General features: G+C 60.8%; 1 protein-coding gene across 2 annotated transcripts in view; it reads left to right on the plus strand.

The window, feature by feature from the left end:
• The window catches only part of CACNA1S (calcium voltage-gated channel subunit alpha1 S), a 63,440-nt gene that overhangs the window by 22,816 nt on the left and 21,977 nt on the right, over window positions 1–18,647 (plus strand). For both annotated transcript variants that reach the window (XM_025458601.3, XM_025458600.3), the window contains exons 8-22: window positions 898–1,043; window positions 1,462–1,543; window positions 3,417–3,577; window positions 6,593–6,818; window positions 7,975–8,182; window positions 8,857–8,977; window positions 9,662–9,776; window positions 10,161–10,254; window positions 10,916–10,985; window positions 13,360–13,492; window positions 13,909–14,038; window positions 14,612–14,671; window positions 16,124–16,230; window positions 16,590–16,677; window positions 16,770–16,877. In XM_025458601.3, coding sequence (XP_025314386.3) covers window positions 898–1,043; window positions 1,462–1,543; window positions 3,417–3,577; window positions 6,593–6,818; window positions 7,975–8,182; window positions 8,857–8,977; window positions 9,662–9,776; window positions 10,161–10,254; window positions 10,916–10,985; window positions 13,360–13,492; window positions 13,909–14,038; window positions 14,612–14,671; window positions 16,124–16,230; window positions 16,590–16,677; window positions 16,770–16,877 — 1,849 coding nt within the window. The remainder of the gene's footprint in view (window positions 1–897; window positions 1,044–1,461; window positions 1,544–3,416; window positions 3,578–6,592; window positions 6,819–7,974; window positions 8,183–8,856; window positions 8,978–9,661; window positions 9,777–10,160; window positions 10,255–10,915; window positions 10,986–13,359; window positions 13,493–13,908; window positions 14,039–14,611; window positions 14,672–16,123; window positions 16,231–16,589; window positions 16,678–16,769; window positions 16,878–18,647) is intronic.

The raw sequence follows: 18,647 nt of genomic DNA on the forward strand, positions 1-18,647 counted from the left end.
TCCTTTGTTTAGTTCTGTGTATTTTTCTTTTTTTTTAAGATTTTATTTATTTATTCATTCATGAGAGAGAGAGAGAGAGAGAGAGAGAGAGAGAGAGGCAGAGACCCAGGCAGAGGGAGAAGCAGGCTCCATGCAGGGAGCCCGGTGCAGGGCTCCACCCCGGGTCTCCCGGATCACACCCTGGGCTGAAGGCGGCACTAAACTGCTGAGCCACCAGGCTGCCCAGTTCTGTGTATTTTCAACACTATTTTGCAGAGGTGCCCATAGGTTCCGTGGGACTCCCAAGGATCCACGGCGCACAGAGGCAGAGGGGCCCTGGCGCCCGAGCCCAGAGCTGAGGCCGCGGCTCCTGTGGCACAGCCAGTAACTATGCGAGAGTCTCGCTCTCTCTCCACTTGCTCAGTGGCCGAGGGCAGCCCAGCTTGTCCCCGAAGACCCCCCGCCGGCCCTCAGGTCCCTTCCTTCTGGTCCTGCCACCGGTTTCTTCTAAGACTCCGGAGAATGTCCCCCGGGCCTTAGGTCCGTGAGCACAGCTACATTCCTAGGGCAGCCTCACGGGCCAGGGCAGCACGAGAGATGCGAGGCTCCGAGGCTGACGTGAGGGCAGCGGACTGCCGAGCCGGGACAGGGAGGCGAGGTATCAGAGGGAGGGCAGAGAGCAGTGGGAAAGGCAGGCCGTGTGCTCCAAGCTGCTCCTGAAGGTGGACGTGGCGAGGGGGTGTGAGAGGAGCTGCCCCTGTCACCCAAAAGGCCACCTGGACCCCAGGCGACCCCTCCCCGGAAGGCAGGGGCACCCCCAGCCCCAGAATGTGCTCCCCCTGCCCTTGGGCAGCCCAGTCCTCCTCCACCTCCTTCCCTTTTTCTCCTCCCTCCCCCGTCTCTCCTGTTGCCTGTCAGGGAATTCACTAAGGAGCGGGAGAAGGCCAAGTCCAGGGGAACCTTCCAGAAGCTCCGGGAGAAGCAGCAGCTGGAGGAGGACCTCCGCGGCTACATGAGCTGGATCACACAGGGCGAGGTCATGGACGTCGAGGACTTGAGAGAAGGTTTGGGGCCCAAAGGCATGGTCCGCATACCCTCCCAGCCCCTGAGCTGCACCCCCCCCAGGGGAGGGCTCCAGGAGGGGGCATCAGGTAACCTCCCGAGGGCCTGGGAGGCCCATGGAGCAGGGCTAAGGTTGCCATCTACAGGTGAGAAAACTCAGGCCCTTAGAGGGTCGGTGACTTGCCTAGAGCCTTCCGCCTGGAAATGATGGCATCCAGGGGGCCGAAGTACAAGGTACCATGCTGCCTGCCCCTAACCGCCCGCAGGTGTGGGCTCTTTCTTGGGCGTCTCGGGAAAGTGCACGGGGTCCAGGCCCGCCCGGGGGCCACCGTCACAGGTGTCTGCAGTCAGCGGCCCGTCTCCCTTGTGTGCCCAGCGCAGGACCCGGAAGGCCGGTCCATCCTTCTCTCTTGTTCCCAGGGAAGCTGTCTTTGGATGAAGGAGGCTCCGACACAGAGAGCCTGTACGAGATCGAGGGCCTGAACAAAATCATCCAGTTCGTGTGAGTATCTGCTCTTCTCCCCAGAGTCTTCCCGGCCTCAGAACTCCCCGAGATCTGGAGTTGGAACCTGTTTGCTGTTGCCCATGCACCGTTAGAACCCATTTGCTGGCTTTAAGTCACGTTCTGCATCCCTCCGTGCAATCGGAGGGCACTCAGCCGATGACCCAGTTACACGGTGGCACCTGCCCGGGGGCAAGGAGAGAACCGGGCTGCCACCCTGTGATCGGAGTGGAGTGCGTGAGGCTAATTAGTTCTGGAAACCTCTGCTTGGGAAGCGGGAAGGCGTGTGCTACAAGGAGGTAGCGCGGAGAGGTCTGCAGGAAGGAGGCTGGCTGCCCCCGGAATTTGGAGACAAGGGGATGCTCCAGGCTCAAGAGGAAGATGTGTTTGTTTGGTTGGCTGCCTCCTTTAACAAATTCATACATAATTGTGATTTTTGAAAGATCAAACAATAGAGAACTACATCAAAGAGAAGATGAAGGTCCCCATTGCCCTCCAAAGAGGTAACCATGGTAACAGATGTGTGTTCCTCCAAGACCCTTGCACTGGGTTTATCTCACATGCACACACCCACCCACCAGGTTTTTTGTTTGCTCGGCTTTCTACATGATAGGGTTCTTTATGTCAACTACTGTCCCTACAGAACCCAGAGCGTGCCCAGCATATGGGACGTGCTGCCAGATATTTGATGAACCCTTGAATAGGATATACATAGCATCTAGTAACTTGTGTTTTTTTAATCTAAAATTATCTGTTGAGGACGACTCTGTACCTACACACACGTCCTTCCTTTAAGACTTCGATTTTTTTAGAGCAGTTTTTGGTTCATGGCAGGATTGAACAGAAGGCACAGAGATTTCTCGTATCCCCCAGCCACCTCACGGGCACAGGCTGTTAATCAACTGCCGCCAGAGAGCCTCGGTTTACCTCGGGGCTCACTCTTGGTGCTACACACTCCACAGGCTTGGACAAATGTGTGGTGACACGGATTCGTCATTAGAACATCCTACAGAGTGTTTTCACTGTCCTAGAAATCCTTTCTTCTGTGCCTACTCATCCCTCCCCACATCCCCTAGCAACGAACAACCGATCTTTTTACCGTCTCCATAGTTTTGCCTTTTCCGGAATGTCATCTACTTGGAATCATACACCATGTAGCCTTTTCAGACTTGTTTCTTCCACGTGGCGACAGACATTTAAGTTTCCTCCGTGCCTTTTCACGGCTGGACGGCTCTCACACCTTCGTGTGGTGTCGCCTTTGGGTGTAAAGTATTCCGCAGTATGAATATAGCATAAAATATTAATCTTTGCAGTTTTCGGCAACACAAAAGGCGCCACAGGAACAGGTGCACATAAGGATGAACATTTCCACCAGGCAGAGTCCTAGGAATGGAATTGCTGGGTCAAAGTGTGTATAATTTTAAACCTTGGTCCGTGCTGCCAAAGTGTTCACCAAGCAGGTCGCGATGACGGTAGCAGTGCCCTCTCCACGCACCCTCACCAGCGCCAGATACGATTAATCCAGTGCAGAATTGCTTTTCTAATGAGCCACACGGAGCCCCCTCCCCACCTGTGGGCTGTAAATCAAGATTAAAGTGCATGACGCGCCTGCAGTAGGCCGGCCCAGCGCCGAGCATCGTGCTGCAGTGGCTCTAACTCCCTCTGAGGGGCATCATCATCACTCTCCTCTGCAAGAGGAGGACCCTTGCTAGTAAGAGGCAAGGTCGTAGAGCAGTGGCCTGCAGCTCCCACCCTCAGTGTCGCCGGGCGCGCAGACTGGGTAGCTGCGGTCCCTCGGAAAGCAGCCCCAGAAAGGCGGGGGCTCAGGGTAAAGCAGCTCTTTGCCTCCATCCTCCCGTGTCTCGTCTCCCAGCCGCCACTGGAGGCAGTGGAACCGGATCTTTCGCTGGAAGTGCCATGACGTGATCAAGTCCAGGGTCTTCTACTGGCTGGTGATCCTGGTCGTCGCCCTCAACACCCTGTCTATCGCCTCAGAGCACCACAACCAGCCCCTGTGGCTGACCCACTTGCAAGGTGAGACAGAGCAGGGGGAAGCCAGATGTGGCCAGTGGCCAAAGCCAGCAGGAGCCCCTCAGGTTTCACAGAGGACGTCCAGTAGCTAATCACATTGTTTTCTAGAAATCATAGGCTGGTCGTGCTTTGGTCCTCATGGCATTATCAAGGGGCAATAACATCAATTCGTCGGGAAGCTCGGGTGTCTGGGGAGTGATTGCCATTTCGGGTCCTGAGCACAGGGTTGACCTGTGACCTAGAACTCCAAGCATTTGAGTTCAAATTCGACTCAATCGAACAGCAATCTTTCACTGACTATTTATTGCATGCATGCCATATGTAGGGCATAGAGAAAGGACTCAGGATGCAGAGAGAATGAATATACTGCCCTGGCCTTCCAGGAGCAAACTTAGCCAGAGGAGAAGACAGATGCTAACGAATGATGTCAAGTCCATAGAGGGAGGGTGACAATAGAGGCACATATGAGGGAGCAAGAGAAGGATTCCAGGGGAGGAGCTGTTGGAGCTCCGTGGATCCTAAGGAATACGTAGACATGCCCCCAAGCAGTGAAAGGGAGGGGAGGACTCCCGCAGAAAGAACAGTGTGGGCAACAATGCAAAGCTACAGAACAGTATGGTGAATTCGGGGATCTATAAGGACTTCCTATGTGACTAAGAGTCGCAAGAGGGGCATTTGCACAGAGAGGCCGTGAGATACTTGGGTAAAGTGTTGGGACTTTAAACTTTAGGCGACGAGGAGCTAATGAAAAGTTGTCAGCATAAATATAACACGACCAGACCTGAGTTTCTGGAAGATCAGTTTTGGTGGAAGGCAAGTCAGCCTCATCCCCAGGGTAGATGTTCCTCTGCATGTGGAGCTCTGGACTGTAAAAAGGCAGAGACTAAGAGAACAGGGAGACGAGTGGACCAAAGTAAGTGGCCTCCCCACCATAGACCCGTAGCAATGCTACCCCAGCCATAATGACAGTATTTCAAAAAGAGCCAAGGAAGTCCCTGGGTGGCAGAGATGAAGAAGCCACTGAAAGCAGGAGCACTGGGCTCATGAGCTGACTTCCAGGAACATTCTAGACCTAGAGCTAGACCCTAAAGGGTGTTGGTTGGGTTCTTAATGCCAATGCAGGGAGAGGACACAGGGCCCACAGCCTGGGTGAGGTGAGGAACTGACCACCGGCCTAGATCCAGAGCCTCGGGCTACTCCTATGTAAGGGAAGCAAGAGTCTCCTCACACTGGGCCACAGGGAAGGAATGTGGAAGTTCATCCCCACCAGAGGCTCTGGGAATAAGGAAAAACTCTGGTGAAAAATCGAAATCCAATCTCTACCCTCTATAAGTATGAGGTCCAGCTGGCACTGTCCACATGGTGTAGGGATCCTAAGCGAAGACAGTAACACAAAAAAACAGTCACAGGCAAGTGAAACCCCTGCAGTAGGAGGCTCAGCAGAAGCAAACAAAAGCCAATCTTTAGGGATGCTTCACAACCCGGGGCCTACAGAATTCCTGCAGGGAAAAGTGTTTCCCAAAGATGAGCTCACAATACAACAATCACAAACCAAACAAGGAAGAGGCCACCCTGAGAAAGAATTATCAGGCACAACCGATGGCAGTTAGCAACCCCAGGAGCCTGAGGTGCTAAAACAGTATAATAGATACTATGTTTAAAATGATGAAAAAGACAAAAAAAGGAATATAACTAGGAAAGAAGATTGTCCTTTTCTATGAGAAGGGGATAGGAAAAAATGCAATCGACCAGATGCATGCGTGCACTCATTGCCACCCATCTTCTTGAGGGCCCCTTGGATGCATCGTCAGTGACCAAATGTGGATAAGGTGTGAACACAGCCCACAAAAAGGAGTCAGAGATTTGAGGTTCCTGCAGATAAGTGGGTGGGTCATGCCACTTATGGGGGGAAGACAGGCAGCAGCTGGGTATATTTGGGGGTAGAGGAGGATGGGCAGTACTCACCAACTTAATCTTGGGCATGTTGAGTTTGAGGGACCTTTGAGATATCCCAGTGGGAATGTCCAGGAGGCAGATGGAAAAATAGGTCTGGAACTCAGTGGAGAGGTCTGAGCTGAAGAATTAAAATCTGGGAGTCATTGGCGGAGATGGCCATTGAAGCTACGGTCTTGGAAGACATCACCAGACCACCATCACCAGACCACCAGACCAGGGGATAGTATGTACTAAGTATACAGCTCAAGGTCAGCCAGTGATTAGGTAAAGAACTGCACCTGCAGAGGAAGCTTGGGAGAAGCACCAGAAGGATGTGGTGTCACAGAAGCTAAGGGAAGAGAGTATTTGAGAAAGCGAGGTTGGTCAACAGTGCCCAGTGCTCCTGGGAGGTCAGGAGAAGTGAGGGCTGAAATGCTCATTGGGTTCAGTGACCTGAAGTCATTGATGACCTGAGGGAGCTTGTTGGTGGAGTGATCAGGTGGATCCGGTTAGGTATGAACTGAAGGGCCAATGGGGCAGGGCAGCGTGGGAGGGGGTCAGGTAGGTAAGTCTCTGGGAAGTTTGGTTGTGATGGGGAGGAGAGCTAGGGCAGGGGCTATGGGGAAATGGGATTGAAAAGTGGTGATGGGTGAATCCAGTTGGCAGGAGCAGTCAAACACACAGGAAGGAGAAGGGATCCCTGACCGTGGACTTCACGCAGTGGGGAGGGGTGGGCTGGGTGGGCAGAGCGTGGGTGGGCAGGCGGGCTTTAGGTAGATGGAGGGCGCCCCTCCCGGGGAGACGGACTCGGGCGGTCGTGAGAGCGGCAGAGCTGAATTCAGTGAAACCAAAAGCAGTAAAACACACTTTTGCTGCATATGGCCTGGTCGAGCTGTCGAGAAGTCTGCGTCAGCGCTCCCGCCACGGGCAGAAACGCGCCGGGTTCGCGGACATTGAGAGGGGAAAGGGGCGATGTTTTGGAAACGGGGCGAGGGAGTCGTGGGCGGAGGGCCTGGCCGAGGCAGGGGCCGGAGGTGGGGGAGAGGGGGCTGAGGCTGGGCCACCCACCCGCCCGCCCTGCAGACGTGGCCAACCGGGTGCTGCTGGCGCTCTTCACCGTTGAGATGCTGATGAAGATGTACGGGCTGGGCCTGCGCCAGTACTTCATGTCCATCTTCAACCGCTTCGACTGCTTCGTGGTGTGCAGCGGCCTCCTGGAGATCCTGCTGGTGGAATCGGGCGCCATGAGCCCCCTGGGCATCTCCGTGCTGCGCTGCATCCGCCTCCTGAGGATCTTCAAGATCACCAAGTGAGCGCGGGCGGGGTGGGGGGCCTGGGGCTCCAGGCGGGACAGGGGGCAGGGGGCCGGGGATAGGGGCCTGGGGGACAGAAGGCAGAGGGGCGGGGGCAGGGGGATAGCATGCAGGGGGCAGGAGGACAGGGGGCCGGGGGCCAGGGGGCAGGGAACAGGGGCAGAGGGGGCTGGGGATAGGGGCCTGGGGGACAGGGGGCAGGGAACAAGGGCAGAGAGACGGGGGACAGGGGGCCAGGGGACCAAGGGACAGGGGCAGGGGGCAAGGGCCCAGGGGGCCGGGGACAGGGGCCTGGGGGACAGGAGGCAGGGGGCAGGGGGATAGCGTGCAGGGAGCAGGGAGATGGGGGCCAGGGGGACAGGAGGCAGGGGGGGCAGGGAGCAGGGACAGGGGAATAGAGGACAGGGGGTCAGGGGGCAGGGAGTGGGGGCAGGGTGCAGGGAGATAGCATGCAGGGGGACAGGGGACAGCGTGCGGGGCACCTGCCCCGGGGTCGGGGTCAGGCTCAGCGGCTGGGCAAGCTCAGGGAGGCCTCTGGCCCAGGACTTCCATCCTCAAGGGAAATGACCTTCCCCTTTGCCCTCACTCCTTTATTTTTTCTCCCTTACATCTCACCATCCTGTGGCAGGGCAGGGATGCAGGGGGGCGTGGAGAGGGGCCGAGCTTGGGAGGGGAAGGAGAGGGAGCAGGGGGAGGAGGGGGAGCAGGGGGAGGAGGATGAGAGGGAAGGAGAAGTCGCACCAACTGGGGATGGAAGTGAGGACTGGGACGAAGAATAAGGAGGGAGGCGCCGCTGAGGGAGCAGAGGCGGGCTCCCTGGTGCCCGGGTTTATGGGGCACCCGCCGCGCCAGGGCTGTGCTAGGTGCAGGGGTGCGGGGGGCGCAGGAGAGAAGTGGCCCTTACTCTCGTGGGGCCTGCAGCCCGGTGGCGGGACTGGCCGTGGTTCTAAGGAACACGAAATGTCAAAGCACGAGAAGTGCTGGAGGGACGGGAGAGCGGGGGTGTGGCACGAACCTGGGCCCCCGAGGTCCCCCACCCCAGGCCCCCCAGGCCCCCCAGTCCCCCCTGCTCTCTCTGCGCCCGCGGGCTGGAGCATTGCCCCAGGTGGCCGGAGCTCGGAGGCTCCTCTGCACCTCGGCCTCCGCCCTCAGGTACTGGACGTCCCTGAGCAACCTGGTGGCGTCCCTGCTCAACTCCATCCGCTCCATCGCCTCCCTGCTGCTGCTGCTCTTCCTCTTCATCATCATCTTCGCCCTGCTGGGCATGCAGCTCTTCGGGGGCAGGTATGACTTCGAGGACACCGAGGTGCGGCGCAGCAACTTTGACAACTTCCCGCAGGCCCTCATCAGCGTCTTCCAGGTAGGCCGGGCTGCGGCGGCTCCGCCCGCTTCTGCTCCTTCAGGATCGCCTCCTCCGGGAAGCCTTCTCTCACCTGCTGGCTGGAGTTCGAGGCCCCTCTCCAGGCCCCTTCCCCTGGGCTTCCCCCTCCACCCTCCTGAGGGCTGGGAGCTGTGCCCCGTGTGTCCTGTTTGTCTCTGTCCCCGGGACCCATGGGCAGCGCGCTGGCCCTGGCGGGCTGAGACTGCACGAGGGAGCCCAGGGCCCGCTCTGGCCCCATCCCTGCTCTGGTCCCTGAGCACAGGATTAGATGGCGAGCTGTCCCCCAGCAGACCCGGCTCGGCCGGCGCTCACCGGAGGCCACCCAGAGTCACGCTGTGACTTACCTGCGGCCTCAGAGCCTGGGCCTCGCGGGGCAGCCCCCCTAGCGGAGAGCAGAGAAGCGCCCCTCTGTGCAGGAGCCTGGGGCTGGGGTGCCGGGAGGCCTGGGTGGGCGCGGCCTGGTTACCCTAGAATCACGCCAAAGCCCAGGGTCGACCCCCTGTCCCTGGAGAGGCCATGGTGAGGTGCCCGAGCCTGGGGGGAGGTTCCAGGGGGAGAGCAGGGACCTCCCAGGCGGGCCGCGGGTGCAGAGAGGAGAGGCCCAAGGGCCTTGCAGGCCGGGGTCCCTCTGAGCCGCCCTGCCGTCCCCCCAGGTCCTGACGGGCGAGGACTGGAACTCCATGATGTACAGCGGGATCATGGCCTACGGCGGCCCGTCCTACCCGGGGGTGCTCGTGTGCATTTATTTCATCATTCTGTTCGTCTGTGGCAACTGTATCCCAGGGAACAGGGGGGCCTGGCGAAGAGCGGCGGGAGAGGGCCCAGGGCACCCACGCACCCGGCCAAGGCCCTCTGGCCGCAAGGGAGCCTCCAGACTCAGGGTGGAGGTGGGGGCTGGCACGTGGCGAACAGCAAGCGCCGGGAGGGTTCGAGAAGGCCAGGGAAGTTCGGGGAGCACAAGGTGACTGGTGACAGCAGGAGGGCCTCCCCCGGAGCGGGCAGGGGCAGGACGAGGCTTGGCTGTGGGGCCTACAGGTGCCGGGCAGCCTGGTCCGAAGGCCTAAGGGGGACGGGGAGGCGGACGGGGAGCAGGCAGGTGGGGTGGGAGGGCAGACGAGCCCGAAGGTTCTGAGATCTGCGCCCCGGTGCCTGGTGAGCCGGCAGCGGGGAGGAGGGAAGCAATGCACCCGCGCTCAGGGCCCTCCCTGACGGAGACCCCCGGGGAATGCGAGGTGCTGGAGGCCCCTGGGGCGCCCCGCGCGAGTGGGCCCCCCCTCAAGGTGCTGCCCACGTCCCGGGCCCGTGCCGCCCCATGGACTAACTCCAGCAAGAGGCCCACCAACAAGGCCACCGAGGCTTAAGTCCTGCCAGTGCGTGGGGGGGGGGGGGGGGGGCGGGTGCAGCCCCAGAGGCTTCCCTTCATCCACCACCCAAGACTCCTTAGCCGGACGCCCTCAGATATCCTGCTCAACGTCTTCCTGGCCATCGCTGTGGACAACCTGGCGGAGGCAGAGAGCCTGACTTCTGCCCAGAAGGCCAAGGCGGAGGAGAGAAAGCGCAGGAAGATGTCCAAGTGAGTGCTGCCCGCGGGGAGGGGCCTGCTGAGCCCAGGGTCACCCGCCCCAAAGTCCCACGAGGTGTCCCTGGGCGCGGCACTGGAGGCGGTCAGCCTCCCCACAGGCCTCAGGACTGGCCATGACGCAGAGCCGGGCACCCCGGGGCAGGGCACCCCGTGGGAGGTTGCAGGATTTCAGCCCGCCCCGCCCCACCCAGGCCCACAGCCCTTCCCTATGGGCAGCCCGCACCGTTCCATCCTCCACCGAGCCCCTGAGCCCTGGGCGTGAGACCCTCCTGAGGATGCCTGATATCAGGCTAAGCGGGTTCCTGAGAACTTTCTAGTTAGGTCGCCACTGTGGGCTCCTTGTTATTTGGTTTTTGTTTTTGTTGTTTAACTCAGGGGTCTCCCAGATAAGTCAGAGGAGGAGAAGTCCGTGATGGCCAAGAAGCTAGAGCAGAAACCCAAGGGTGAGGGCATCCCTACCACCGCCAAGGTGAGCCTACCGTGAGTGGTATCTCAGAGGCAGGCTGGGGAGGGACTCTGCGAGTCCTCTGGGTCACCCCCAAGCCTTAGGGTGCTGGTGGGTGGGTGGGGAGCGAGGTGGAGACGGGCTATCGGCCTGGTTATCGGCCAGGTGAGGGCTTCCAGCTCCACTCCACTGGGGAGAAAGCCAATGGCTACACTCCCACAAGGAATCCTTTGTGGCCCCAGTCCGGGGACCGCACTTCCTCAGAATCCCAGCTTCCCACCCCCGTCAAGGGGCCCCCGCCCCACCTGACGTCCCTTGTTCCAGCGAGAGGCCCAGGCTGGCTTCTCACCACTCCCTACTCGGCCCGCCTGGCTCCGCTCAGCCCTCCTGGAAGCTGAGGAAGCAGAGGGATGAGTCGGGGAGCGGGACCCCGGAGGACCAAGCCGGAGGTGCCAGGCTGAGGTCTTGGCAGCTCGTCTGACCTTCCTGGGCCTGGCCTCTCATCTGTAAAAAGGGGATGATCCTAAAGAAAAAAAAAAAAAAAAGAGGGGATGATCCTGACGTTGCCTGTCCCCGAGGCTGGCGGGAGGCCTGAGCGACCGCCGACACCGACCCTCCAGTAAGCGCTCAGCAAGCGGAAACGCCAGCTTTGCCTTCATCGTCTCTGTCGCGTTCCTTCCCACAGCTGAAGATCGATGAGTTTGAATCGAATGTCAACGAAGTGAAGGATCCTTACCCCTCGGCTGACTTCCCAGGTGAGGGTCCTGGGACTGCCAGGGCAGTACGCTGGGCGTGGTTTCTCTTGTCCCCGACACCTGGGCCCTGCCATGACGGGGTCACAGAGACATCCCTTGGGACCTAGTCATGCGTGTAAGCCGCCTGCCGGCCTGCCTCGCCCTACGACACACGACACATTCTACTTTCACTGAATCCAGCCAGTGTTTACTGAGGGCCAGTTAGCTACTTCGGTGCTGAGGACTCCACTTCCAGATTTTCCGTGCTGGCCACACAGAGTACACCACGGAGGGGCACGGGTCTGTCCGTGTGGCGTGCGAGATGGGCAGGTCACTCACCACCCGGCGCCCGGCAGGGCTGGGGGCTGGACTGATATGGGGATGGATACACGACTGTGACTTGCATTGCGGGTAAATCGAGACGACGAGATGAGGGGAGGGCGGGCGGGAGGGCAACACGCAGCCACAGATAAACTACAAGCGTCTCGCAAATGCAAATAACCAGTGGCTGCCGCAGAAAGCCGTCCATCGTGCCAAGGGGGGACCCTGGGAGAGCAGAACCAGGCTGCCGGATGAAGGTGTAAAAGCCACTGGGAGGGCCCTGGAGCCCAAAAGCCCTGGGGTTCTCTCTTAGCTTCCCCACTGGTCCTCGGAGCCCTGGGTCACTGGTGCAATTTCACGGCTATTTGTGGAATCAGCTGATTTGCATCTGTTCGCCCCAGTGACTCCTTTTATTTATTTTTTTTTAAGATTTTATTTTTTTATTTATGAGAGAGAGAGAGGCAGAGACACAGGCAGAGGGAGAAACAGGCTCCATGCAGGGAGCCTGACGTGGGACTCGATCCTGGGTCTCCAAGATCATGCCCTGGGCCCAAGGCAGATGCTCAACCACTGAGCACCCCGGGCGCCCCTGCCCCAGTGACTCTTACTAATCTCCTGGGGGACATTTCATGCCTCAAAGGGCACAGCATAGTCCCCATCAGTAGAATGAATGAGCACATGAAAGGATTTTACAATGTGACATGTGGGGAGAACGGAGCAGATAGAGACAGAACTAATAATATTTCTGCAGAAGTCCACCAGAAATGAATATTTGGGTTTTACCAACACTCCTGTCAAGCTGTTCCATCTAACGACCATCACCTAGTGGATGAGCGTGGCTGACCCAGAGAACTGGCACTGTCGATGAGGAAAGGGGGAAGGGTTGGAGAGAAAGGGGGAGGGCAGAGGGTAGAGGGGCTGCGGGCAGCTGGAAGAGAGTTCTTACCAAGGAGGTTGGGTATGTTTATCCTGCTTCTTTCCAAAGATGACTGCAAATGGCTTTGGGACCGAAGATACGGACGACGGAAGTAACAAAATGGGCGTATAGACAAGGGGACAGAGAAAGCAGTTGTACTAACTCCAAGAATGAACTGCTTCTGCCATTAAGCATAAGCTGCGTTCTGGGGTCCTTGGTAGCCCGGGCCAGCTGGGAAGCGCCCATCAGGATGCTGGGTGTAAGGAGGGAGAAGGGGGGATGCTGGGGGCTGGTGCAGACGGACCCTGTAGAGACGGCTCGGTCCGCGGGCTCTGTGTTGGCTTCCCCCAGGAGCTCCATCAAGGGGCCGGTAGGGGTAGGGGCGAGGTGGCTACGGAGTGAGGGCAGCAAGGGGCTGGGCGAGACTGGCACAGTGAGGGGCACAGTGGCCTCCTGTCTGATCACCGGACCCTGCCCCCCACCCCCAGCTGAGGACCTCAGGTCATGGGCTGTCTCGTGAGGCCCAGGGACCTAGCCGATGAACCTAGACGGTCCATCTCTTACGCTTCGACCCGTCCCACCCCGGGATCTGCCTCCCTACTGGGGACCGGCTGAAGCTCGAGGAATATTGATTTTCCGTCTTCCAGGCTGGCAGTTCCCCCCTGGAATGACTATTTTTAGAATCCTAGCCCAGGAGAGGAAGCAGGGTCTACTTATTCCAACAGCCCCCTGCCCCTAATCGATTTCACAAATTGGGGAGCGGAGGCCAGGAAGGACGGGGCTTGCCTAGCAGGCACAGCAAGCTGGGGGCAGAGCTCAGGGGTCACCCGAGGCGGGGTCCCCTCTCCCCTTCCCAGCTGCGAGCCCCCGAGATGGTATGAGTCCAGCCCTGGGACAGACGATGAAACAGCAAGGCTCCTTGACGTGGCTGCTGGCCCCACTTCTGGAGGATTCGGGGACCGACAGTTTTCCCTGACGGTTCAGACCTAAGGGGAAAGGGAGGTGCCCGGGCTGGCCTCTGCGGACGCACGTCCGGCATCGGCCTGCTCCACCTTCCCTCGCTGGCCCCGGGGTTCATGGCTGCCTTCAGAGCACAGAAGCCCAGGGGGATAAAGTCTATAAAGACACCCCCGACGTCTCTCTCTCCCATCCCCACAGGCGATGATGAGGAAGACGAGCCTGAGATCCCAGTGAGCCCCCGACCACGGCCCCTGGCTGAGCTGCAGCTGAAAGAGAAGGCAGTGCCCATTCCAGAAGCCAGCTCCTTCTTCATCTTCAGCCCCACCAACAAGTGGGTGGCCCCTTGGCTGCCGTGCAGGGTGACTGAGGGCGCTCTCAAAAAGGCCGTCCTTACTGGCTTCAGTCTTGCACCTTCAAAATATACAGACGATAGTGTTCATGGGGCCCACCTGCCCGCCTCATGGACGGGGGGCCGCCTACCGTGCTCCTCTGGCTGGAAACCACGGGGCGCAGGAGGAGGAGGCGTCCAGGAGCGGGTGGTGGGAGGGGTTTGGCGGGGGAGAGGGGCGAGGGCTGCAGGGACACACGGAGGGGTGGGCCATCAGACGCAGGCCCATCAGAGACAGGCCATCCATCCCGCTGACCCAGGAGGGGGCTCCGGTGTGTCCCTGCTGGTCAGAGGCTGAGGAGGCCTGAGTGCCCACGAGCTCACAGCCGTCCTGATCCTCCCTCTCTGTCCCCCCGCAGGATCCGTGTCCTGTGCCACCGCATTGTCAACGCTACCTGGTTCACCAACTTCATCCTGCTCTTCATCCTGCTCAGCAGCGCCGCCCTGGCCGCTGAGGACCCCATCCGGGCCGAGTCTGTGAGGAATCAGGTGAGGGCAGACCCGTGCCCCCTGCCAGCTCAGCACCCCCCAGGTCTCAGCCTCCCTCACACCTCACTCTGGTGCCCAATGTATGCTCTAAGTGGCCGTAGGCTTCAGACTCTCTTAGAGTCTAAGTCCCTGGAGGGCCAACACTGCCAAATCCACTCCTTCTCTACAGTGTTGTCATAGCGTGCAGCACAGATAGGCTCTTGCTGCCTAGTTTTAATGATGATGATGATGGTGTTGGTGGTGGTGATAGTGATGGAGGTGGTGGTGATGGTGATGATAGTGATGATGGTGGTGGTGATAGTGATGGTGGTGGTGGTGGTGGTGATAGTGATGATGGTGATGGTGGTGGTAGTGATGGTGATGACGATGGTGATGATGATGGTGGTAGTGATGGTGGTGGTGGTGGTGGTGGTGATAGTGATGATGGTGGTGGTGATGGTGGTGGCAGTGGTGATGATGTTCGTGATGGTGATAGTGATGCAGGTGATGGTGGTGAGGATGGTGTTTAAGATAATAATGATATTATTTAGCCCTTCTTCTCACCGACTTCTGCCCCCCCTGCCCTGTCACCAGATCCTTGGGTATTTTGACATCGCTTTCACCTCTGTTTTCACTGTGGAGATTGTCCTCAAGGTAAGTGAAGGCTGTAGGACAGCCCGGGTGAGCAGTGTCTACAGGCCAGGAAACCGCACCTCAAGTGTGGTTGGGGCTCCCATTTATACACGAGGCACTCACTCGGAGGCTGGGTGCCGGGGAGGAGGGAAAAGGGAGAGGAAGGCAGGGAGCAGCAGGGAAAGACTCAGCAGAGCCAGGAGAGCAGATGGGGTTGCTGCTCTTAAGCTGGGGCCAGCAGGTGAGCAGGTGGGAGTGGAGACAGGAGGCTCAGCCAGCGGCAGCCTGTGCACCCCCTCCCCCGGCACCTCACAGTGAGCACAGTCCCTTCTAGGAAGCCTTGGCACCTTTCCTCCGGGGGGAGGCACAGTCAGCCGCGGAACAGACCCCAGAGCTGTGACTGTTCCTGGGCCTTTGTGACACATGGCTGGAAGGCCTCTCTCCGGGCGTCCCCAGGGAAGGGCCTTTTGCCCCTGTGGGTTTCTGGCAGCTCCGCCCCGTCCCGGCCCTTGCACCCCTGACCCGCAGCACGTCGCTGCTCTCCCGTTGTCAGGCGGACACACTGAGCTCACACCACCGTGTCACGGTGCCCTCACCTTCATGGAAGAGGAAGGGGAGAGGAGCTTTGCCGGAGGAGTAGCCCAGAGTAGGCTGCTACAGGAAATCACAACGGCTCCTTATTTCAGGGCCCTTGACTGCTAAAGCAGTTGCGCAGAGGGATGGTGGCTTCCCCGAGGTCCAGGAGGGCTTCCTGGAGGTGGTGGCATTCGAGTTAGGCCTTGAGGTAGAGAGAGAGCAGGAGCAGTCCAGGAGGACGGAACAATGGCACGTGCATTGTGAGAGATGTGTCCGGGATGTGCTCCAAGAGGAGAAAGGAGTCCCTTTGGGCGGGGACGCAGCACAGGTGGCACAGGAGGCCTGGCCTCAGAGGCAGGAGGGCGAGTTGAGATGGAATCACCTTGAACGCCAGGAAAGGCTTCAAGCTCCTCAGACTTCAAGGGCAGAATGTGTTTGTGCAAAGGGCCTGGGAGATTATGACAGGGCACAGGAGGAAGCCACGGGACGGGGACAGGAGGGGTCGGGCCAGGGACGGCCTCCGGTGCAAGGAGGACAGGTGACAGCGGGTTGCTCAGCCTGACTCAGCAGGCCTGGGGCGAGGGGACTCCTGAAGGAGCTTCCCAGGGACGAGGAGGAGGAGGAGGAGGAGGAGGAGGAGGAGTTGTAGCTCGTGGTGTAGGGCAGAGGGGGCCGGGGCTCCCCGGTGTGCGGCCCCGGGGGGAGCCTGGGAGCCCCGGCACCCGCGGAGACGAGCAAAGCTGGAAGCAGAGCCCGGAGCACGAGCCACAGCAGAAGGAGGGTCAGACACCGTCTTCGGAGCTGACTGAGGCGGCCGCTCCTTCCAGAGGCCCTCCGTCCTCCGGGGGGCTCACCTGCTGCCAAGGCCCCCACCCAGGACGCCGCCTCTCCCCGCAGATGACCACCTACGGCGCCTTCCTGCACAAGGGCTCCTTCTGCCGCAACTACTTCAACATCCTGGACCTGCTGGTGGTGGCCGTGTCCCTCATCTCCATGGGACTTGAGTGAGCAGTGCCAGGGGCCCGGGCCCCTCCGCGGCGGCTTGTCGGTGGGCGCCGAGCTACAAGGGGGCGGTTCTCAGGGTGCTGAGGGGGCCCAGGGTCCCCTAGGGTGTCACCAATCGGACTGAGTGATGTGCTACGTGGACCGAGCAGTGTCCTGGAAGGCGGGAGGGGAGGCAGAGGGCAAGGCGGTGGCAGGGCGGTCCGTGGGGAGCACAGCCCTCCCTCGGGGGCCCCCAGTCTGCGGGGAGAAATGGGAACTGTGGCCGGGGAGGGGTCCCTCACGGTGCCGAGGGCACCCGGGGAGCCGGCAGTGTGGACGGCAGCAGGCTCGCCCTCAGCACCCACGCCCGCCTCCCCAGGTCCAGCACCATCTCCGTGGTGAAAATCCTGAGGGTGCTCAGGGTGCTCCGACCCCTGCGGGCCATCAACAGAGCCAAGGGGCTGAAGGTGAGCGGCGTGGGTGGGGCCCCAGGAGCGGGGCCTCGGGGCGTGGGGCGGAGGGCTGGGCAGCCCCCCCACGGTGCCCGCTCCCCCCGCAGCACGTGGTGCAGTGCGTGTTCGTGGCCATCCGCACGATCGGGAACATCGTCCTGGTCACCACCCTCCTGCAGTTCATGTTCGCCTGCATCGGCGTGCAGCTCTTCAAGGTGAGCCCCCCCGGCCCCCCTCTGCCGCCCTCCCCCACCCGCCGCCGCCGTCAGGCCCCGCCCCAAGCAAAGGGAGCTCCAAACCCGGGACGACAGCGGCCCTCGAGGGCCCGGAGTTGTGAGGCCGGGCCATCAGGGTCTGGAGGTGGCCTCAGCGACGCCCCTCCAGGCCCTGGCTCTGCCCACCACCAGGGCCGTGGCACCTGCTGTCCTCCGGGCTCTCTAAGGCTTCCCGGTGAGGACGGGACCTGTGAGCGCCCCCCCCCCGCCCCCCAGGCCTGCCCAAAACCTGCCCCCCCCAACCCCATGCCCTCCCCTTTCTTCAGTCAGCTGGGCTCCTCCGCAGCTCCGGCTGCTTGTCTGGCATCATTCGTCTCTACCAGAAGCTTCTGAGGGAGGGATGCCGCCAACCTACCCCCGGAGCTGCCTCCTTCTGCTCCCACGTCCCTGGGGGCACGCGGCTCGCAGTCCCTCTGCAGGAGTCAGCCCCGCAAGGGTGTCCCCTCCCACCCAGCCGATCCCCAGATGCCCCTGCCTTCCACGCAGAAATCGGTGTCTGACTACAGCCCACCCTCCTGACACTGCCTCTCAGGACCCCATCCGCTCCTGCCCCCGTACCAACGGCGAGGTCACCGCCGCCAGACTTAGGCCACGCACCATCTTACGGACGCTCGGTGCTTCAACAACCCATACGGGGCCTTTTCTTTGAGCCGGGGTCCCTGCTAAGGCTGAGCAAACCCCCCAAGTCCCTCCCTGTGGGGAGGGAGCAGGCTTTGGGGAGACAGGGTGGGGCTCCCTGGACCCGCTGGGTCCTGTCCTGGAGAAGTGGACGGGGCATCACCTAGGAAACCGCGTGGGGGCTGAGAGCTCAGCCTCTGAACCGGGCTGCCCCTGCCCTGCGTGTGACCTCCCGGCGCCAGCACAGGGCTGGCCCCTCCCTCCGCCCCCCGCCCCCCCACCCCGCCAGGCCAGGGGCCCTGGGTTCTCCTGAGGGCAGAGTCTGTGTCTGACTCGCCCCGACCCCGGCCTGGGCCTGGGCCTGGCATTTGGTGGCCCTCAGGACACGCTCCCTGCAGGAATGGGGAAGCGGCCCCTTCTTTGGGCTGCCGTGTCCCGTCCAAGCAAGAGCAGCCGCCCCTCAGCCCCCACACGCCCCCTGTGCTTCGGTCTCTGGCCGGAGGACCCCCAGGTACTGCCCCTTCCAGTAATGCTCAGACATCAGGGACAAGATGCACGCGTTGCACCCGTGGATGCTCGTCGCGTACGCCCCACGTTACGTCAGGAGTTTGCTTCCCGCGTTGCGTGTTTGGTTTCGAGAGCCCGGAGACCTGCCCAGCGGCAGCCACTGCGTGGACCCCGGCTCCTCCCCCAGCGGCACCTGCCCCCCAGCCCCTCTGCTCTGGCACCTGGAAGGGGATGCGGACGGCACCGCCCCGCAGCCAGGAGGGGCCGCTGTGCCTCCCACGGGCGCGTCCTGGGCCGGGGCAGTTCCCTCCGTGGGCCTTTGAGGGAACCTGGCCACGTTCCGGGGGGCCTCAAACTCAATTTGGCCCCGTGGAGACCTAGCAGTCAACTCTTTTGTTCGGACAAACCCTTCTGTGGGTGCCCAGCGCGTGGTGTAGACGAGAGACTGCTCTGGCTGAAACCGGTGTTGGGGGGCACGGCGCCCGCCTCTCAGGCCCTCGGGCAGGGGCGTGCGGGACCCCTGGTCCCCTCCGGGACAGTTCGCACCGCCGCGGCCCCGTTGGGTTCCAGCGCTGTAGCTCTTGT

Source organism: Canis lupus, chromosome 7 (genome assembly GCF_003254725.2).
Source record: "Canis lupus dingo isolate Sandy chromosome 7, ASM325472v2, whole genome shotgun sequence".
Classification (NCBI taxonomy): domain Eukaryota; kingdom Metazoa; phylum Chordata; class Mammalia; order Carnivora; family Canidae; genus Canis; species Canis lupus.